Source organism: Marmota monax, unplaced genomic scaffold (assembly GCF_021218885.2).
Source record: "Marmota monax isolate L192 unplaced genomic scaffold, Marmota_monax_Labrador192_F-V1.1 WCK01_AAM20220418_F8-fsc00035, whole genome shotgun sequence".
In the NCBI taxonomy this organism is placed as follows: Eukaryota; Metazoa; Chordata; class Mammalia; order Rodentia; family Sciuridae; genus Marmota; species Marmota monax.
The window spans coordinates 4,856,084-4,878,480 of NW_026691961.1; the positions used below are offsets into that span (position 1 = coordinate 4,856,084).

General features: G+C 55.7%; 1 protein-coding gene across 5 annotated transcripts in view; it reads left to right on the forward strand.

The window, feature by feature from the left end:
- The window catches only part of Myh11 (myosin heavy chain 11), an 88,594-nt gene that overhangs the window by 17,742 nt on the left and 48,455 nt on the right, over nucleotides 1–22,397 (forward strand). For all 5 annotated transcript variants that reach the window (XM_046438191.2, XM_046438014.2, XM_046438267.2 and 2 more), the window contains exons 3-4: nucleotides 2,132–2,288; nucleotides 17,445–17,472. In XM_046438191.2, the coding sequence (XP_046294147.1) occupies nucleotides 2,132–2,288; nucleotides 17,445–17,472 (185 nt within the window). The remainder of the gene's footprint in view (nucleotides 1–2,131; nucleotides 2,289–17,444; nucleotides 17,473–22,397) is intronic.

The following is a 22,397-nucleotide window of genomic DNA, read 5'->3' on the forward strand; positions in this document are numbered from 1 at the left end:
AGGAGTGACTGTCCATCGTTTTAGAGAACAAAAGCAGGATGCCCAGGTCGGGCTGTGTGTACAGCCAGGCTGGGGAGATCCCCCCAGGCCCTAAAGCCGGTGTTCCTTGCCCTTCCTCCTGCTCCTGGACACTCGGCTCAGGGCTCTGGGGCTGACCATATAAAGCCTCAGGGAGCAATTGGAGCCGCTTCCTAATACGGTTACAAGAGGGACACCGTGCCTGTGGCCTGGATCTGCATGGCACAGATGCCCCAAGATGCTGGCTGGGGCACGGGCTGGGGATGTGGAGACTCTGTACTTGCCGGTCGGGAGCGGGGCTCCTGGGGACTGAGGCCAACACAGGGCCAGCTACAGGGGGCTGGGTCAGGGCGAGGCTGAGCCGAGTGGGACGTGGGGATGGAACGGCCAGATTCGCGAGCCCAGTGACCCTGTGGGACCTGCCACTGTACCCTGGCTTGCTTGGGAAACTGAACTGAACACAGATTCAGATCTGCCTGGAAGCACAGAGTAAGTGCTTGCTGTGTGCACAGCACCCGGAGAGGTGTCCTGGGATCGTGGTGGAGCTACGAGGGCCCAGCCGTCCCTCTTTAGGATTCGTTTTATTCAGCGAATATTTGCAGGGTGAACATCTACCCTGTGCTGGGGGCGGGAGATGCGGTACGTGTAGCTCGTCGTCTGGGAAGTGATGCTGAGACGGAGCCCTGAGCTGCAGGGACACTGAGGGGTAGACATCATGACTGCTCATCCCCTCCCCTGGAAGAGGGGGTGGTGGCTCCAGGGAGATCAGGGGGAATAGCCTCTGGGAAGACGCCATGTGGCAAGGTTTTCATCCTCGGGAAACAGCGCAGAATAGTCGCTCATATTGACTACTGAGCACCTACTGTATACCAGGCATGGTGCTGAATGCCTTAAAAGCATGATCTCAGAACAAACCTAGGAGGAGATTGTTAGTGTGCCCCCACGGTTTTGCAGATGAGGATAACTGAGACTCAGAGAGGTTAAGAGTCTTTCCTGGGGTCACAGAGCTAGGAAGTCGGAGAGTGAGGTTCATATCTGAGTCCTCCCTCAACTATTGCCGATTACTGCCTCCGGTTCAGGGCTTGGGCGGGATGTAAATGACACCCTCAGGCTGAAGGGGGCGTGGCAGGGGTGTGGCCTGGAGGAGCTGGAGGCGGGGCTGAGACCAGAAGAGGTGGGGCCTGGCTGATTCTGTTCCACGTGGTGCTTTCAAAGCTCACCCATGTTGCAGCCTAGGTCAGTGCTCTGCTATTTTGGAGGACACTTGTCCTCGTCCCCATTTTACAGATATGGAAGTGCTTTGTTAACCATCATGAGCTCTGAGATGAGCAGTCATGATGTCTACCCCTGAATGTCCCTCCAGCTCTGTGACCTGGAGACAACCCCACCACGCCTCAGTTTCCTCTCCTGTCAATCAGGCAGCAGGGAAATCAAAGGCTCCTATTACCTCCCAGAAGATGCCTGTGAAGTGCTCAGTTCAGTGACAGGCACTTAGTGAGCACTCAGTCATGGCCACTGTTGTTAGGTCCTCGGGGCTCAGAGTGAAGTGACATCAGCCGGGTGGAGCTGAGGTTTGAACTATTTAAAACCACACAGATGGGGCTGGGGGTTAGGTCGGGGGAGAAACCTTGCCTAGCACGTACAAGGCTCTGGGTTCCATCCTTGACGCGCACACACACAAATTAAAACCACACAGTTGGCCAGACACGGTGGTGCGCACGTGTAATCCCAGCAACTCGGGAGGCTGAGGCAGGAGGATCGCAAGTTGGTGGCTAGCCTTAGAAACTTAGGAAGGCCTTAAGCAACTTATACCCTGTCTCAAAATAAAAAATAAAAAGGACTGGGGAGTGGCTCAGTGGTACAGCACCCCTGGGTTCAATCCCCTTGTACCAGAAATAAATAAATAAAACCAGAGTCATCAAACACGGCGCGGGCAGCCTGGCAGTCCGGGCTTGCTCCCGTTCCCCTGTCCCCACACCTGGAAATCGTGACGCTCAGGGCTCCCACGGCCACCCTGGGCCTCAGTTTCCCCGTCTCGGGTGGGAACTCGGAGCACACCTAGTGACCTCTTCCTCCTGCGGGGCCTCGAGCTAAGCCCGCTCTCTGTTTGCAGACCTACTCGGGCCTCTTCTGCGTGGTGGTCAACCCCTACAAACAACTGCCCATCTACTCGGAAAAGATCGTGGACATGTACAAGGGCAAGAAGAGGCACGAGATGCCGCCGCACATCTACGCCATCGCGGACACGGCCTACCGGAGCATGCTGCAAGGTGAGCGCGCGGGACCCACGCTGCGCTGCGCTCGGGCCACCTCTGGGGAGCTGCTGGCTCGGGAGCCCCGCCCACCCAAGGCCACGCCCACAACAGGCCCCGCCTACAAGCAGCCCCTGCCCACCCAAGGCCCCGCCCATCCCTCAGGCCCCGCCCCCGGCTGTGGGGCTCGCTGGGGACGCAGGCTTGGCAGGCGGTGCTGGGGCCAGGGGGCAAACCAGGCGGAACGTCTGTGTCCACGCCCGGGGAGCCAGGGGCCGAGAGCTGGAGAAATACGGGCATGGCCCCCTCCCAGCGCCGGCCCTGGGAGGAAGAGGGTGGTGACAGCCAGGGCTGCGCCAGCAGATGGCTTGCCCCTCCCGCTCCCCGGCAGCTGGGCGGACACCGTCCCCTCTCCAGCCTCAGTTTCCTCGTCTGTAAAGGGGGTCAGCGCCTCCCCCTCGCCGTCTGTTGTAAGATTGCTGAGGCCGGCCTCTCCGACTCAGGGGCGAGTATGTTTCCCTCACGCCCACGGCCTGAGCGTCCCTCTCTGGAATGCTGGGGACCCGGAGGGTTTCAGGCTTGGGATCTTCAGATGTAGAATGGCCAACCTGCGTCATGGCTCTTAGGAACAAAGTGTTTTAAGGAGAAGAAAACTGGAGACTTACAGAATGGGCAGACTGTGCTCAAGGGTCCAGTTTAAAGTGAATTTTGATGTCTGCAGTAGTGTGATCACCATCCAGACCAAGATGTGAAATATTTCTAGAAAGTTCCGCCATGCCTCTTCCCAGTCAATAGCTCTTGGACACCCCTGCCTGGAGTGGCCGCTGTTGACCTCCATCACTGTCAGTTAGTTTTGCTTGTCCTTGAACTTCATATAAATGACATTCTTATGTGATGTACGTAATGCTTTTCATATAAGCTTCCTCCCCTCCTCAAACTACTTTAGACTAAACAAAAAAGATTCCTTATTAAGAGTGTGAATTCTAGAACAGAGCTGCTTGTGTTCAAATTCCAGAACTGTCACTCACAAGCTGTGTGACCTTGGATGAGCCGCTTAACCTCTCTGTATCTGTTTCCTCCTCTGTGAAAGAGGATTATAGTGACTGTGCCCATCCTCATAAGGCTGATGCAAGGATTAAACAGCTGTTGCACCCAAAGATCGGAACAATGTCTGGTTTTAGAGTAAAAGCTTGTTAAGCATAAACAATCACAGGCTGAATATGCCTAATCTGAGAATCCAAAAGCTCCAAATTCTGAAATGTTTGAACCCAGTGTGAAGCCATAGTGGAAATTCAACACGTGGGAACACAGGGGCTGGGAATTGAGGGGAGCCCTGTGCTGGGAATTCCTAAAGGGCAGGAAGCCAGGGGTGTGCAGGAGATAGCACCCCACAGGGTAGAGGCGTTCAGGTAGAAGTGTCCCAAGTTGCTGGCAGTTAGCCAGGCTCTAGGGCAGGACCTGATCCTTCAGGACATAGGGCTGCCACTACCTCCAAGGACCAGCAGATGAAGCCTTGCAGGGTCAGTCCCAGAGTGCAAGCTGTGTCCTTGAACTTCATATAAATGACATTCTTATGTTATTTACGTAATGGGGTTTAAAGCAATGGCTCCTGGAATTAGGGTGTGTATTTGTGACATTATTGTATTTTTGGTGTCCTCAGATGAAACAGTCTTTTAAAAGTGGTTCCCACCCCACTTTGGGAGGCTGAGCATCACAAATGTAGGATGTTCATATGGTCTTTTGGCATGCTTTTGGTTGCAAGTAACATAAGAACTAACTCAAGTGGCTTAAACCGTAGGAGTTTATTACCCTATATACAGGAAGTCTAGAGGTTGGTGATTTCCGGGTTGCTTGATTCAGGAGTTCAAAAGCAGGCCACTTTGGGGGATTTTCTTGGCTGCTTCCTCATAGTCAAAAGATGGAAGCCATTGATCTGGCCATCACATTGTCAGGTGATAATAGCCAAAAGCATGAAAGAAGTAGGAGATTAGGCTTTTACCCCTCCTTCCCTCTAGTCAAGGAGGAACTTGGTCACATGTCAGCCTCTAAATCGAGCATTAGCTAAGGGGGTGTTCACAACTGTTTTAAATCATTTCTGGTTTCTTTTTCTGGAGTGGAGGGAGGTCCCACTAAGCGCATTTTATCCGACTACTAGAATGAAATAGAATTCTGTCAGGGAAGGAGAATGGGAGACACACAGGTGGGTAGGCATTGCTATAGTGCTCTGAAAATGGGCATTTGTAACTTTGAAAATCCTTAGCATTATAGTCTATTCTAGAAAAATTAAACCCTCTATTTAAGCAAAGGAGAAGCTGGGACCTGTCATTCTGTCACCCAGAGGTCACCATCACTGATGTCTTGCTGTGCAGCCTTTCATACGCTAACTGAGCTGAATGGCACATAATGAATAGGACTCTGACCATCAGAAAATTAGCTCCAGAAAAAGGTGACTTTACCCAAGGCCATCGGCCATCGTTTCACTGTAGACAACAAGGGGGGGGGGTGGGGAGGGGAGAAGGTGTGGGCTTGAGAAAGGGTCTGGCAAATTAAGAAAATGGTCGATTTCCCTTTTTTAAGTGTGTTTAGAATTCAGTTATAACTGCAGATAGCTGCTAGTCCTTGGATTGAATATAAAATGAACCAAGGGTTTATTTTTGGGGGAGCTTAACATTTTTCCACATGATCATGAGAGCATGACAGGCAGCCCCCTTCCTGTCTCCCTTGAGCTCTGCAGCGCAGCAGGGAAGCCACTCTTCAGACTCACTCAGTAGGTCAGCGGTTTCCCTAGGGCTTCTCCATGGTGTTGGTGCCGAGCACAGTCCCCAGGCCCCTCTTGTCTGGTTCCTGACAATGCTCTGACCTCCAGGCGGGAACTGACCCGACTCTCTTTGTGGCCATTCCAAGGCCCTTGACTCCGGGCAACACTGCCCCTTGGTGACGGCTCCCACATGGCTGGGGCTCTTGGAGCCTAGTCATCAGCAGGCTGCAGTCCGAGTGGGGCTAGCGTGGTGTAGACCCAAGCAGGTGGCGTAGACCCGGGAGGCTGCTCCACTGCGTCAGACCTCCCCGTGGTCAGTCCATTGAGGCTTATCCCTGGGGCCCGCTGATGCCTGCTGCCTTGGACGTGCCTAACTGTGGGCCAGGCTGGTGGATGGTGAGGACCCTGTGTCTTCCCTCCGTGCCTCCTGGGCTCCGTGTGCAGACACAGAAGCACAGTCTGCTGACGCCACTTAGAGATGCTCGCTGGGCTCCTTGGTGGCCCCCCAGGAGACGGCAGCCAGGAGCAGGGCACCCCCAGAAGGCGGCCGTCTGTGCAGTGGGCGTTAGTCCGCCGCCGTGTCCTCGTGCGCCCTGTGTGTTCACCGAACTCCAGGCCTTCTGAACCACAGGGAGGGGACTCCAAACACAAGACCACAGAGCTCAGAGACACATCAGGGAGGAAAATGGAAGCTGGGGAGCACTCTGCACATCTGTGTCCACTCCCCCCTCCGTCAAGTGGGAGTTTGGCTGTGGTAGAGGGACGGGGACTTCCCATGTGTGCACCACTGGGCACATTCCTGGCTCGTGTCATTCAGTCTCATAAAGATGTAGAGATGGTGCGTTCACATCCACAAGGTCACCTTCTCCTTCCCCCTCTGTGCATCAGACCCCCAGTCCACCTCCCCGGAGATGATCATGGCTCCTAGTGTATCAGGTGTCCTCCTGGAGTCTATTTTCTTGCATGTGTGAGCAGATATGTCTATTTTCTCCCACCATCTTCCCTATAAATAGTAGCATTTCACACGCATCACTTTACATTGTGCGAGCTGTTCCTTGTTAGTGTTATAAGGACCCCTCGTTCCTGTGATTTTAAATTTAGTTTTGATTTTTATTAAAAATATTCATGCAGATGATAGAGTCAAAAAACTCCTCCAAGCCTGTTATGAAAAATAGCCCTCCCTCTACTCCTTCCCCAGAGGTAACCCTTATCAACTCCTTTCATTGATGTTTGACTATTTGCCTTTATATCCTATTTTTTTTTAAGTCTGGTAAAACATTAAAATTTTTTTTTTGTAGTTGTAGATGGACAGCATACCTTTATTTTATTTGTTTATTTTTATGTGGTGCTGAGGATCGAACCCAGAGCCTCACACGTACTAGGCAAGCGCTCTGCCACTGAGCTCCAGGCCCAGCCCCTTGCCTCTGTATCTTCAAATAACTTGACTATTTTGCTGATATCTTAACACTTTTTCAGTTTTGCCTTTCACCTATTGACTTTTCACCATGGATGATGAGGATTTAACTCATCCACTTTCTTGATTTGCCCTTCTGCCCCATCCTCATACGCCTTATTTATATTACAGATTGCCAGTATAGTTAGCCTTAATCTTGATGAGCTCACTATTCAGAGTTTACTATGTTATGACTGTAATAGTAAATGCTATTATATAGACATCATTCAGTTCTGATCTCTGCTCTCTCTTGTGAGTACTTTTCTTTTACCGTACGACTTATTCTTTTCCCTGGAGTTAGCAGTTGCCTTTTTTTCTCGCCCCCCCCCCCCAGCCTGGTTTTCTATGTGGCTGCTCACTTATTCTGCCCCAGATTCTCCATCTAAATGTTTTACTCTTGTCTTAATATGTCCAGAATTGTATCAGAGGTCACCCAGTGATAGTCTGTCCTTGAAATGATCTCTACTGTAGCCTTTGGACCTGCCCTGACCCTATTACTGGTAGCGGTCAGTGCTCTCAGGGGGATTCCTTGTTCCCTAATTTCCATCTCTTCCTGTTCCTTGGTTGACTCTCCTGTTTGAATCGCACCTTCTCCAGTAGCTTCCCAAGGAAGGGTATAGATGATCCTGATGTATGGGGATCCTGAATAGCTGAAAGATCAGAAGTTCCTCTAATACTCAGAGGACGATTTATTTGGGTTTAAATGTTCTGGCAAGACGTAAAATCTCCTTCAGGATTTTTAAGGACTTGCTTCATCGCTCTCTAGCTTCAGTTTTTTTTGAGAAGCAAAAGCCTAGTCTGATCCTTGATCCTTTCTGTGCAACCAGAGACTCCTCTCCTCCTCCTCCTCTGGAAGTTTTTAGATCTTCATCTCCCTATTCATGGTGACGGGACTTTCCGTGGTTCTGTTCCCCACGTTGTTCTGAAGACCTAGTGGGCGCCCTTGGTTTGTAAACTCATCCACATCCTTGAATTCTGGGTAGTTTTCTTGAATCATTTCCCTGGTCATGTCTTTCTCGCCGTGTTCTCTTTTCCTACTTCTGGAATGGAACTTCTGAACTGGCCCCAGAGTTTTCCTTCTCCGGGCTCTTTTATCTCCTTTTTGTTTTTTCCTTTGTTTTTAGTACTGAGGATTAAACCCAGGAGTGTCGACCACTGAGCCACAGACAGGGTCTCACTAAGTTGCTTGGGGGCCTCGCCAAGTTGCTGAGGCTGGCCTTGAACTTGGAACCCTCCTGCCTCGGCCTCCCGAGCTGCTGGGATTACTTGGAGTCTGTGCGCCTCTGCACCCAGCTCTTTATGTTTTTTTTTTTATTCTGTTTACTGAGCAGTTACCTCAACTTTATCTTTCAACCTTTCCACTGAGTTTTTAATTTTGGTATTTTTAAAAAAATTTCCAAGAGCTCTGTTTCTCTCTCTGAATGTTTCTTGGGCTATTCTTTCCTGTGGCTGTGATGGCCTCTGTCTGAAGGACACTCCTTCATGCATCTTCTCTGTTTCCTCCAGATGCACATTTTCCTGCGTGTCTGTGTTGACTTCTTCCTGTGACCGGCTTCCTGGTGATTCTTGAACGTCCGAGTGTGTGGGGACCAAGGAATTGGCGGGAGCTGTGCGCGCAGAGGGCTTGCGGGTGATGACCTTGGCCTAGTTCCCATGGCTCTTCTGAAGTTCCGTCCCCTTTCCTGGCCTGGTCTGCGTTCCTCTCTCCTGCTCCCTCCCTTCCAAAGGCCCCTGGTGCTCTCAGTTACTGAGGCTTGGGGTAGGAATGAGACCAGGTCTGATACCGGGCGTTCAGAGTCAGAATCCGGGTCCGTTTCCCTGGTGTTGGCGATCCTGAGAAGTGCCCAGCCAAGAGCAAAAAGTTTTATTTAAAGGGTGGAACACAGCGAGACAGAGACTCCCCCTCAAAGGAGGGGGTCCAAGGCTGGTGCCCCAGGGAGTGGGGGTGTCCCGCCCCTTCTGTGGATTTCAGATATCCTTTGTTCTCATGCTCCCTCCTCCCATCCTGCCGAGTGACCAAAAGGTGGAGTGATCCTGGGGTACTGGCGGCAAGTTGAATCAGCCCAGCTTCTGACCCAGTCACCGGCTACCTACACTGACTGCCCTTTTGCCAGCTCCCCAGGGATGCGTGATCCTGCAGTTAGGGGAGTTGGGGCTCCTTCTAGAACCTCCTGCTGCCGACTGACTCTCCTCCTCTCTTGGAGGAGTTGCCCCTTCCACTTCCTGGCTTCCCGGCTGCAGCTGCAGGTCTTTTTGGAAGTTGCGTGGGCTTGTGGAGACTCCCTTTACCATGGCTCCGTGAGGGCTGGGGAGGGAGGAGAGCTCCGTGCGTGTGTTCACCCGCTGTCCCCTCACGGACATTCCCGACTCCTTTGCCACGTAACTGACAGTGCTGTGGGATGTTACCAGACGTCTGCTAAATGCTCAGGGCTTAGCAAGAATGTTCAACTAATCCTTAGCTACGAACTCACCGCAGCAAACAGGACAGATAAAGACCTTTAAATTTCAATCCCGAAATTAATACGGGGCCTGAGTGTGTCGTCCAAAATAAAAGCGAGCTTAGATTTAAAAATAAGGAAGGCCAACCACATGTTTAAATCTCTCTTATGTTTACCTTAATGGCTTTTACAGAACCACAACTATCCAATCCTTCCTTGGCGTGTGCGTGCACTGTGAGCGTGGGTGTCCGGGGCTTGTTGGCGACCCAGCGCTGGGGCAGCCACCACGATGACTCAGTCCCCTTTTGTAGCTGGAGAAATGAGGCTCAGAGAAGTGAAGGATTTGCTGAAGGTCAGATAAATGTCGTCGATGGATTTGAACTTGGCCTATCTGACATCCAGTCTTGCCCAGGGCGGAGCTGCAGCAGGGTCCCCATCCCATGGAGGCTCTGTGCTCCCCAAAGTCCAGCTCCTCGCGTCTCCCCATAGTGAAGGCCCATAGCTTGGGAGGCAGGAGCTGAGCTCGGGACACCATGGGACACCACGGGGTGAATGGACAGCAGCACAGCCCTCCCGCAGGCCCCCCTGGGGTCTTCCTCTCCTCCCAGGGCTGCTGGGCTGGGAGGGCCTGGGGTGCAGGGAGGACCTGGGGTGCTCGGGCAGGGAGGCCCGAGTTCATTCTGTCCTGCTGGCAGGAGCCCTCAGGCTGCGCCCGGCTGGCCCAGTCACCAGAAGTGTCTTGTCTTCACCTCATTAGCACCAAATGGCCACTCTCGGGGGATTAGAACAGATGCCGGGCCAGCATGGGGCCCTGGGCCCAGTCCTCTCCAGGCCTGAGATAAGTCTGCACAGGGAGGTCATCCAAACTGCCCTCTGGGCCTCGCGGGTTCCCACACTCGGTTGTGTCCCTCTGTGCCTGGTTGGCAGGCCCTGGGGCTGGCTCACGCTCGCCCAGCTCCCCAGAGGCTGCTCTGGAACGAGGAGGAGGGAGGAGGGCCTGCCAGGTCCTGGCTCCCTGCTCCCTAAACCCCAGCAGGCTCAGCCCTCGCCCGCAGGACAGGCAGCAGCCTCCCCACCTGACAGAGCGGAGAAACTGAGGCCCCACACGCCAAGCGATCTGGCAGAGCTGAGAGTAATCCTGGAGACCACCCCCTTCTGCCCCGCCGGGAACGTTTTCTCCTCCCTCCAGGGCAGTACACGAGTTGGTGTAGCTGGTTACTCCATTTAATGGAAGAAAAACAGAGGCCCCCAGAGCCTAAGGGACTGGCTTAGGCCTTAGGACTTAATCTGTTCTGGTTGCTATAACAAAATGCCTTAGACAGAGTGGCTTATAAACCACAGGGGTCTATTTCCTACAGTTCTCTAGGCTGAGAAGCCCAAGGTCAAGGTGCTGGCAGATGTGGTGTCTTGAGGATCTGTTTCCAGGCTCCTAGGTGGAGCCTTGCTGGGCCTTTTCACAGGGAGAAGGGGGAGTGAGCTCCCATTGGTGACTAATCACCTCCCAGAGGCCCAACTCCAAATTCCGTCACCTCTGGGAGAGGATTTCAGTATAAGAATTTTGGGGGAGACACAAACCTTCAGTCCATAGCACCTTGTCACTAGAAAGGGATTGAACTTAGCCCTCAACCCTGTTTTATCTATTTTTAGCCTGTTCTTATCTGTTTTCCTGGTGAAGGACTAGGCTTGGGGAGGCAGAGGGGGTGCCCAGGGGGTGGGCCTGGGAAGTCACCCCACACTGCTCTGCCCCAGGGACAGCTTTCCTGCAGACCCGTCTCCCCATGGGGCGAGTGCCTCTCCGTCTCTGGGGCTCGGCGGTGTGCTCAGCTGTGTCTGGCCTGCCGGGTGGTGGGGACAGCGAGGACCCTGGACAGCCTTCAGGGACGGCTGGTTGGCACTTGTCTTAGCTCAGGCTGCTCAAACCAATTGATGTTGTCCACTTTATGTGTGAGAAATGTGCTGTCCACCATGCTGGAGGCTGGGAAGCCCCAAGTTCAGGGCACCAGCGCGGTGGAGTCCCGGTGAGCCTCTTCCTCATAGATGGCACCCCCTCACCGTGTCCCCATGGGGTGGAAGGGGCTAGCCAGCTGTCTGGGCCTCTTTGATGGAGGACGCTGATCCCATTTGACCTAATCGCCTTCTGAAACTCCAGTTCTCCACCGTCACCTTAGTGATCAGGTCTCCCCAGTGCGTGTGGGGGTGCCGGCGCTCAGGCCCCAGCAGGCTCTGACTTGCCACCAGGAGCTCACGTCTTGGCAGAGTGGAGAGCAAAGGGCGGTCATTTTATAGTGAGTCAGTACTGAGCTGGAGAAGCCCACATGCTCCAGAGAGTGGACTTGGGGGTTCCTTGTTGTATATGCATGAAGGTGTCCCCCCAGCTTCGGGGAATCCGGTTCCTGTCCCCTCGTTCACTCAGCAGGATTGATAATTGACCCCCGCTGGCAAGGCACAGGCTGGGGAGGGAACGTTAATCGAATCATTTCAGGAATGGACAGGCCCTGGACAGAGGCCCAGGGAGCTGCGGCAGGGGCACCCCCTGGGGCCTGTCCTAGGCTGGGGGAGCAGGGCCTCCTGGGGAGGTGGCTGGAGCAGGAGGAGGGGGAGTGTGGCAAGTGGGAGTGGAGGCCCCCGAGGTCCCCGGGGAGATATTGGTCTTCTGCTCCCCAAGCCCCTTGGTGGCTCAGTTTCCCACCCAGGTCTGCGGGAAGGTGGGGGCGGGGCTGGAGGAGGAGGAGGCCCCACCTGCAGGCGTGGTGCAGGGAGTGGTGCAGGCGTGGTCTGACTCTGGGTTCGCACTTCTCTGAGCCTCGGTTTCCCCGTTTGCCCCAGGAGGGTGAGAGTTGCCTGCTTCAGGTGTTACTAGGGCTCACCTGGCAGTGGCTGGGGGAGCCGGGAGCCTGGTGCCTGGGCAGGACAGGGCCATTGGGGGTCAGCGTCATCTTTCCTTGGGGACCAGGCACTGGGCTCATTCACGTTCGCCCTGCGGAGGGTCAGGTGCCCCCGGCACCTCCTTCAGGTGGGGAGGAGGGTAGGGAGCCCCTTCTTGCTCATGGTGTAGACAGTCCCTCCATCCCCACTGGCCTGGGACTAGGGAGACCCCGCAGGGGTGTGGGCTTGGCCCCTTCTCCCCGAGGTCCCGGGCAGCCTGGCATAGGGAGGAAGGGAGGGACGCCGAGAGCTCGGTTTTCTCCTTTTATGGTCAGCCTGCAGGACTCTGCGCCCAGCCAGAAATCAGGAGCCTGTGCTTGGGATCCGGCTGAAGGAGCCGGTCAGTGGGGAGCTGGGCACCTCCTGAGGGTCTTGCCTGTTGTGCCACCGCGGGGAGGGGCCACTGGAGCCCTGAGTCTCCTTCAAACACCCCAGAGACCTGCACCCCAAGGCAGACCCCAGGCCCCGGAGGAGGTGGGGGAGGTACCCCAGCTCAGGGCTCTGGCCGGGAGGCAGGGCTGCGCTGGTGACATCTCCCAGGCTCCAGCCCTGCAGAGCCCCACACAAGGGGGTCCTGTGTCCTTTCCCGCTCTGAGCTGCGGGGTCTGGGGGGCTCTGCCTGGGCCCCGGGATTGTACACATCCGTCTTGGGGTAGCTCCCTCGGCACGGAGACCACGAGGCCTTCCTGCTGTCTGAGGGACCTCAAAGCCACACTGCTCGTTCCCGGCACTGGGCACATCCCCACTGTGGTGCCGTCACAGCCTGAGGTCGTTTATTTGCCCATCGGGCCCCAGCCCTGGGTCACAAGCTTCCGAAAAGCAAAATTAAGCGGGTCTTGTGGTTTGTGCATCTAGCCTGGCGCACAGTAGGGCCTCGGGACTCCTTTGCTGAGTGAACACAGCATGTCCCCCAGTGGATAGGCGGTCACCCTGCCCCTGCCTCCTCCTGCGCTCCAGGTCAGCACAAGCCCCTCGGCACCTGCTGCCCCCTGTGGCTCTCGGTTCCCAGGATCAGGCACCACCGCCCTTGACCTTCAGGCGCTCTGGGCCTCCCAGGGAAGCATTGGAAACAGTGAGGTGACTGTTGGGAAGCCGACAGACGCACCTGAGGTGTGGGAAGTCGGATCTCTCGACTCGGAGAGGGCATAAAATTAATACAGTTTTCCAAAAACCATGATTGTGGTCTCGTTTATGTACCACGAAGGAATCGGCTTCAAAGATAGCATTTCCTGGTCACTAGTGGACTTGCAGGGTCAGAAAGCCATCTTTGCCCTCTAACTTTAGATTTCCACCAACACAAAAAGAGGTGCCCACACGCCAGCCGGGCCCCGCCCCCGGCCGGCCCCCCACCCCTTCTGTGTCTGTAGACCCCCCTGCTCTGGCCCATGCATGTGACCAGGATCCTGGACGTGGGCTTTGGTGATGACCTCAGGCTCACCGTGGGCCAGGCTTGCCCCTCCTTGCTGGATGACATCCTGTTGGACGGAGAAGCCACATTTTGCTCACCCTCCCTTGGCTGTGGGACAACTCGGCAGTTTCCGCTTCTTAGCTATTACCAATCCTGTAAAGTACCACGGTCGTCACCAAACTTGAGAAAAGTAAGAAGAACTCTACAAGCTACATCATGATCGTCCCTTATCATAGAATCTGTACCCTTCTCCCCAAAGTATTAATGAGACAGGTTAAATAACCATCATGGGAAGTTAATTGCTACCATAGAGAGAAACTTTGGACTACGGGAGCCGGGACCACCCTGGACCGTGAGGCACATTCGCAGAGTGAGAAAGAGCCACTGTTTTCTCCAGGTGGTCGGCCTCCATCTGCTGGGAAATGATTTGAACGAACATCCAGATCTACCATGAGCAGTGTGGGTGGTCCCCTGGAGAGTCGTGCAGTGTGCAAGTCACCCTACTGTCCATGGCAGCCATGCAGGTGGTGGGGTACCGTGGAAAGACCCCCTTCTCAGCTCCTGAGAGGTGTGAGTAAGAGGCAGCATCTTAGAGGAGGTGACTCCTCAGATGCTGTTTGAAGAATTGAGTACAGTCTACACCCACAAACTGAAAACAGGTGCTCGCTGAAAGATTTGTATGTAAATGTTCACCACAACCCAGATTCCATCAGTGGAAAAATGGAGAAATGAAACTACTCTACCCATGGAGCAGAGTGTCAAGTCACAAAAAGGAATGAAGTAGGCAGGCACAGTGCACACACCTGCAATCCCAGTGGTTTCGGAGGCTGAGGCAGGAGGATAGCAAATTCAAGGCCAGCCTCAGCAACTTAGCAAGACTCTGTCTGAAGTTAAAAATTAGAAAGAGCTGGGATGTGGCTCAGTGTAGAGCACCCCGGGGTTCAGTCCCCAGTGCCAACGATGATGATGAAGTACTGATACAGGCTGCAATGTGCATGAACCTCAAAATTACACTCAGGGGGAGAGGCCAGGCCCAAAGGTCCACACATCACATGACTCCATTTCTTGTGAAATCTCCAGGTGAGGTCCATCCGTAGAGACGGAAGGCAGATTGGTGCTGACAGAGGTGCCAGGGAATGGGCCGTGGGGAGCAATGACTTAACGGGCACCGTGGTTTATTGGGGGGTAACAAGTACCTTGGAGTTAAGTGGAGGAGGTGCTCTTGGGCCTCGGGAATCCACCAAACCCCACGAGTCGCTGGTTTTGAAGTGATGAATTATGTGGGGACTTCGCTTCCATGAAAGAGAATGAATTGTGCAGGGGCAGGGCAGGGTGGGCTGGGGGCAGAGGATCCCCTGCACATAACTGAGTTCTGAATCTGCTCTCTGGTCTGGAGTGGGCACAGCCGGGGCCCAGGACACCAGAAGCCCCAGGGCAGCACAGGCCTGTATCCCAGGTACAGCCAGGTTGGCAGACAGTGCCCCGCGCCCTGCTGCCCATGACCAGCCCTCCCCGGGCTTCCCACGCTTGCGTTTCTGATGGGAACGTCCCAGGCCAGAGGTCTCCCAGTGGCCCCCGCACAGAGCCTGCTCCCCCTCCTGGGGGCCCTGGGACCTCTGAACCTATAAATCTCTCCTGCGCTGGGGCTGACTCTGGGGGGCTGCGGGAGGGTCTGCCGCTCCCTGAAGCAGACGGAGCCAGATAGTCCATCCTCTGCGTCTCAGACTGTTCCTTAAAATAGCGGAGGCCCCTGGGGGTTGTCTCCCGCCTGGCCTCTGATCGCTGGGGCCTGCTTCTTCCAACCCTCGCCCTCTGCCCATCCTGCCTGGATCCATTTTTAATCCGTTTCCCGAGATGCTCTGCTCTCAGTTTCTCCCGCTGGGCAGGTGTGGCGGCACAGGTCCGCGGTCCTCAGGCCTGCATTGTTGGGCCAGCTAGGATGGTTTCCTGTGCACGAGGGATCTGTCTGTCCCCAGAGAGTGCTGGGGACATTAAGTTTTGATTGTTTCCTTCCTTTTTTTGTCCTTTAAGGAAGTGCCGGCCGGGGAGTGTGGGTGACCTAAGGAAGGTGAGAGAGGCCCCGGCCTGGAGTCCCACCTGCCACTCACGAGTGAAGGGAGCCAAGGGAGCGGCTGTATCAGTTTCCTCTGGCTGCTGTAACAAGTGGCCCCTAACTTGGTGCCTTATCAGGAATGTCTCCTCTCCCAGCTCCGGAGGCCAGAGGCCTGAAACCAAGGTGTTGGCAGGGTTGGTCTCCGTGCAGGCTCGGAGGGACATCCCCTGGCTCCTGGGGGCTGCCAGCTGTCCCTGGGGTCCTGGCCTGTGGAGGAGTCTCTGGTCTCTGCCTCCTGCTCCCGTGTCTGTAATCTCCATCTTAAACAAGGAGCCAGTCCTCGACGCTGGAGGACCCTTACCGTAATTGTACCTGAGAGACCCTTAAGCTAAGTGACCTCTCAGCCCTGAGGTCCCAGGGTTTATTGCTTTGGGGGTCCATGGCTTGGCCCCCCATGGTGACCGTGTAAAGTCCCCCTGCTTCTGAGCATCGCTTTCCACTGCAGAACAGGAGCGATGCTGGCGTCCACACCAGGGCTGCTGAGGACCCGGTGCAGAGGCCCGGGGGACATGCCCTGTGGTCGTGGTGGTCTGACCAGGCGCAGTGCAAGCTCTTCTCCCCTCGGCCGTTTTTGGTGGCCTGAGGGAGAGGCTGCAGGCGGCTGTTTTGGTGGGGACTGGACTTGGGATTTGAATCACGATCCTTTCGGCCTTGGCCACGTGTGGCTTGATCCTCCTGCTGCCGGGCAGCTTGGAGCAGTGGCTCTGACCAGCCCCACGATCCTGAGGGGACACAGCTGGAGCTTGGCGGTGAGCCCCGGGGCTCAGCCATGGAGGTCAGGAGGTTGGGGTGCATTCCCAGTAGTGACAATCGCTGGCACATCACCCCGTCCTGAACAGGGCGCCCATGTTCTCCACCCAGACACAAGTACGTAAGGGCACACATGTCTACAACAGACACGTGTGTGCTGATGCAGAAGGCGTGTTTTGAAAAGCTGGCGGTGGGCCAAGTCCCTCCTGGCCGCCCACACCTGTCAGACACGCTCCCCAGGAGCCCTGTACCTGTCAGACACGGGGTAGGACCCCGGGGAGGAGGGGGGCTGGCGAGGGGCCGAGCGTTCCCTGGAACTAAGGACCAGGGAGTGGGTTAAAGGGACGCCCACCCCTTTGGCACTGCCCGTGGGCAAATACTATTCTCCAATCTTTGTCATTGGCTGATGGCCAAAGATGTTGGAAACTGTTCCCATGTCCCTTGTGAGGGACAAAATGAGCTTTAGGACCCAGCCCCACCCTCCGAGGCCCCCTGAAGAGCAGATAGTGTTCTATGACATCTGCAGTCACCTTTGACCCCAGGATACCCCCATATCCCTGGGGGGCACCCCAGGGCTGACTTCCAGAGGACAGGAATGTATGGAGGCATCTGAGGAGCCTGCAGATGGGCGGGGAGGCCGGGAGCCAGCCCTGAACATGTGACAGACACTGGGGCTGTTCAGGCTCTGGGGACAGCAGTGAGACCCCCTCTATTCCTGTGGTGCCTGAGGTCCGTCTTAGGCCAGAGAATCGGAGGACACAGCCTGTTCTCACCTGTTCACTGGGGCCTGGGGCTCCTGGACCAGCCCCGCCCAGGCTGGGTGTGATGGCCGCTGATGTGGGACAGATGACCTAAAGGCAGGTCCCTGCCCCTCTGAAAGGAGAGGGAACCAGGTTGGATGTCTCGAAATGTCTGCCCCCACCTTACAGACGAGGAGCCGAGGCGTGGGGGAGGTTCGGACCGTTTGCCCAAGGCCGCAGAGCACAGAGAGCTGTGGCCACTCGGGTGTCCAGTCTGTCTGGGTCTGAAGTCTGTGTCCTGGCCACAACCTGAACTGGGCAGGGTGGGTTCCGGGGACCCCCCCAGCCCCATCCTCACAGGACTGGGAGCCCCTCCTGGATGAGTTGGCTTCTAGCCCCATCCTGGGGCTGCCCCTGGGACTCTGCGGCTGCCCTTGGCCTTGACCTGGGCAAGAAGCCCCCTGGCCCTGGCCTCCCCAGCAGGACCAGCAGGCAGGAGCTTGAGACTGGAGGGCCTGGGGGAAGCCCGTCCAGACCCTGAGCCCAGAGCTCCTACCGATTCACGCCCCTCTCTCCTTTCTGTCCGCAGACCGGGAGGACCAGTCCATTCTGTGCACGTAAGTGGAGCGACTTCCTACCTCGTTCTTCTGGAATCCAGAGGCCATCTGTCAAAAAGGTCACGAGGGCGGGCTGTGTGATGTGTTCGGGGGCCCAGTGCTCCGTCCCACCAGGTGCAGCTGAGCACTACGGGGGGGGGTGCTCTCCTGCGGGGGCCACCCTGATCCCCGGGGTGCCTGGCAGGGTCCGGGTCTTGACCTTGGAGCCAGCCATCTGCTTTTCAGAAGTGCTCTTCCAGCATCTCCCCAAAGCCCCAGGGTGGGAAAGAGAGATGGGGGCAGTAAATACTTTCCACGTGCCAGTGAGTGCTGGGTCCTGCTGGGCACGGGTACCAGGGTGACGAGCTGAGTCAGAACCTCGGAGTGCGCTGGGGAAACGAGAGGGGCCAGCAGGAGATCCAGACGGCTCCCGGCAGGTGTGGGGTGGACGTGGGTAGAAAGTGGGAGGAGTCAAACAAGGCGATCATCAACTCTGCAGAAAACCTCCAGGTGGGCAGGAAGGAGGGGGGAGATTATGGGCGAGGTTTCCCGTCAGTATCAAAATGCAAACCAGAGCGCTGGTCTGCGCCGAGCGGCTGCAGTGCGTCCTCCTCCCCTGGAGCTGTGCAGCCAGCCAGAGGGGGAACTGAGGTCTTGGGGGGCTGGGGGCTGCTTAGTGCCACCTGGGTGCCGTTCCCAGGACTGCAGTCAATCCATCAATCAATCCATGATAGAGAAAACATTTGGGGAACTTTGCATCTTTTCCTGCCATTATTCCTCAACTCTCCAATGTGTCGCTACGTACACAGCATTTACATCTCATGGGGTCTTATGTAACAGGGCTTGTGCAAATACCGCACCGTTTGATCTAAGGGACTGGGTGTGTGCAGACTTGGGAGGCCCCAAGTGCAGACAACGGGGCACACCTCTGGCTTGAACTCCAGCCTGTTCCCAGCTCAGCAGCAGGTCGCCGGACTCCCCAGTCTCCATTTCCCATCCATAAAGTAGGGACAGGAAGTACCTGTTGAGAGGTTGGAGTGTGTGAGTTTTGTCACTGTGACCAAAATGTCTGACGAGTGACCAGGAGGAGGGGGGTCCATCCTGGGCTCACATATTCAGGGGTTCAGTCCACGGGGGGCAAGTCCACGGCTCTGGGCCCAGGTAGGCAGCACGTCACAGTGGGGGGCACAGTGACGGCCCGCTCTGTCCATAGCAGCCAGGCAGGGGGAGGGGCTGTGGGGCATCTGCGTGGTGACGGTCACGCTCTCTTCTCTCCTGCAAGCCACCCCACCCTGCGGTTCTGACTTCCTGTCTCTCTGGTTCTAAAGGCTCGGTGGCCGTTGGGACAGAACCCAGGCTCCTCCCTGTGGTCAGAAGATGGCCCATGACTGGCCCTGCTTCCTGGTCTTGTCACTAACCACTGTCCCCGTCCCTTGGTGTCCAGCCACACTGAGCTGCACACTGCTGCCCACGTTGGGCACTTTGTGGTCACTCTTGCCCGGCCTGGTGTGCCCTGCCCACTGTCCTTCCCAGGTGTCCCCAAGGCAGCTTTCAGGGCCACCCCTTCCCTGGCCACCCGCCTACAGCCTCCCCGCCCCGTCTTCTCAGCCGAGCCCCTGGCCACCTGGGTGGCTGCTTAGCTCGGCTGCTGTTGCCTCCCTTGTCTGGAAAGCAAGGCCAGCGTGGGAGGGGACAGGGGTCGTCCCCTAGGCCCTGCCGTCACACAGCCAGTGCTCGGCAGCAAGCCTTTGCCACTGCCGGGAACGAGTCCCAACCTGAGCAGCTTTCATTAAAAAATGCAGCCCCCTGAGCCACCAGCCCCATGACCCTCGTTACTGAGGGTCAAGTGGTGGGTGAAATCCGCCAGGGGCTCGAGGGGCCACAGGTTGGTGGCAGAGGACAGCTGACGGGAGCCGTGAGCAGTCAGGAGAAGCCGGGTTGGGCTGACTCCTGCCACAGGTGACTATGCCACCAGGAGGCTGGAGGCCAAGCAGTGTCCTTGGTTGACGTGAGCCCTGTTCTGTCCAGCAGGTAGAGGCCCTGGGCCGAGGGACAGAGCATGGAGGGCCCCAGGCCAAGAAGGAGCGTGTGGGTTGGGGGCTGGATTAGGAGGACGTGGGCGTGAGATCAGGGGTGGGTGGGGGCTGCCCTATTAGAAGGATGTGAAAGGGCTGAGGGACTTCAACCAGATTGACAGACTGTGGCCAGAGGACCCAATCCGGCCCCCGTCTGCATTTTATAAATAAAGCTTTATTGGAATACCTCCACGTGTTCACCATGGGCTTTCACTACAGTGCAGAGCACGTGGTTGCCACGGAGACCATGTGGCTCACAGAACCCGAAATGTTTGCTGTCCAGCCCTCCATAGGAACAGTGGGAGGACTCCTAGCTGTCATCCCTGGAGCTGGCCCTGTGGGCCCTGGGGTTAACTGCACTGGTTGCTCCTCCAGCCACTGGACCGACTAAGAGGACTTGGCAGTGGGGTCCCTGCAGGGCCAGGAGCCGTATCTGGTCAAGTCCAGGTCCTCTGGGCAGTGGGAGCTGGACACCAAGTTCCGGGGAAGCAGGACAGGACTTACGGTACTCAGGTAGGGTGGCTTCCGCACCCCCAGCTCCAGGGTGACAGTGTGAGGCCCTTCAGACGCCCGCGTGCCGGAGCCCAGGCGCTCTCTGGCAGAGCCTCCTGGGACAGTTTATTTTTATCAGTGAAGCCTGGAGGGGTTGAGCCAAGCCCGGGAGAAGCAGATTCCCAGTGCCTGTGTCCACTTCCCTTCTTTGGCAGGGTGGACAGCCACAGCCGCCGACATGGTTGCTGTACACCAGGGGGAGGGGAGGCTGAAGGCGGGGTGGGAAAGGAGGGGACTGTGGGAAAGGAGGGGACACTGATGTGTTGCACACATTGACGGTAAGCGCTGCTCTCTGCACTGGCTCAGATCTTAGGCTCAGGACCACCCACATCGGCAGTTTCCAACACCAGTTTCCCTCCTCTTCCTTGTGCTCTGATCCAAACCCAGCTCCTTCCGTTTGGAGTGAAATCTGTGGCATATTTTGACATCAACCTGATTGGACAAATTTATACTATGGTGTGAATGACTGAGTGGCTTTGCTCACTGATCACTGGTTCCCAAGAGCCTATTAAGGCAAGATTCCTAGAATCTTGGTGGAGCAGGGCTGGGACCTCCTTCTGCCTTCCCCCTTATTAACAGAAAAGCATAGAAGGCAGATCCTGGGCTCTGGTGTTGAGGGGACCCGAGTTCAAATCCTGTTCCTCTCCCATTTCCTATCTGTGTGACAGCAGGAGCAATTGTGACCTGGGGTAAATTTACTCAACCTCTCTGAGCTTTGGTTTCCCCAGGCAGATGATCAGGGTAATTCATCACACCATTGTATGATGGAAAGGCTTAAATGAAAACACTGGTGAGCCCAGTGCCTGGTGCACCATAGTAGATTTTCAAAAAATCCTAGTCCTTCTTCCCGTTCTGTTCTCTTGCCTTAGCAAGTTTCCAAAGAGCTGTGCCTGAGTTCCGGAATAGAGTAAAAGAAAGCTCTGCTTGCACTGGAATCGAGAAACCAGGCTTTCCATTCTGGCTGTGCCCCTGCCTTGCTGTGTGACTTAGGGCAAGTTGCTTATGCCCTCTGAGCTAGTTTTAGGTGGGGGGGGGGATCAGTCCTACCTGTAGGAATGTCGAGCAGTAAGAGAATGAAAGAGATTATGCACGTGAAACTGCTATGAAGTCCCTCCCCACACCTGCAGAAAGAGCAAATCTCCTCTTCAAATTGAAAAAAAAAATAGGCCTTAGTTTTTGCTGTTCAGGAAAATGGGGATAATACCTCCAGTGCCCCCCTGTTCTCACCTCACAATCCCCTCTGAGGCTATGTGTGATGACGTGAATAAAGTCCACTGGGCTGGGAGGGGACAGCGTGAAGGCTGCTGTGACAGCTGTTGTCGTCCCTGGCCGTCTGACACTAGGTTTCGGGACAGAGATCCACAGGACTGGGCAGCAATTCAGGGCATGTGTTTCTCCCTTTTTTCTTTTAGCTCTGAGCAAAGTTATTAATGGGCCCTTAGCAAGGAAAAAAAAAAGCCTAATTTCTTCATTCCCAAATTAGGAAGAAGAGCAGAGGCCCTGGCTCTGCCCAGAAAACCCCAGGCCAACCTGGGGCAGACGGATTCTTTCCCAGATTAAAAAAAAAAAGCTCTTAGAACATTAAGGGAGCTCAGAAAATGGGAGTTTAGGCAAAGAAAGGAAAAGAAACACGAGTGGATGAGGAGGGAGGCTGTTGGCCGAGGCCCTGAACGTCCCTTCTGCCAGGAGTTGGAGGCCAGAGCCACTCTGGAGCCCTTGGAGGAAGCAGTCCTTCCATGGTGACCTGTGACAAGCCGACTCGAGAAGGCCATCTTGGCTAAACCCTGCCCTGGTATTCTAGGAGCACTCTTTTATTTTGGTGTGTGTGGGGGAGACTACCAGGGATTGAACTCGGGGGCCCTCAGCCACTGAGCCCCCTCCCCAGCCCTATTTGGTACTTTATTCAGAGACAGGGTCTCACTGAGTTGCTTAGAGCCTTGCTTTTGAGGAGGCTGGCTTTGAACTTGCCATCCTCCTGCCTCAGCCTCCTGAGCCGCTGGGTTTACAGGCATGTGCCACTGGAGTGGTGCTCTAGGAGCACTCTTTGGATGAGACAGGTTTCGCCAGCAGGGCATCCTCTATCAGCCGTGTGCACTTTAGCGTGAATTACATCCGCCCATTTGCCCTCTGATGCTTGATGCGATCCTTGGCTAGCCACCTGGTGTTCAGGTGGGAGTCCCCAGAGGATGAAGGGGCTTCCCCCCGCCCAGTGGCCAATGGGATACCAGTTCTCTTTTCTAAGAGGAGCTTATGTGACTTTAGGTCCTGCACAGCTCTTCCCTGAGAGCTCCCTCCGTCCTTCTGTGTCTGACACATCCT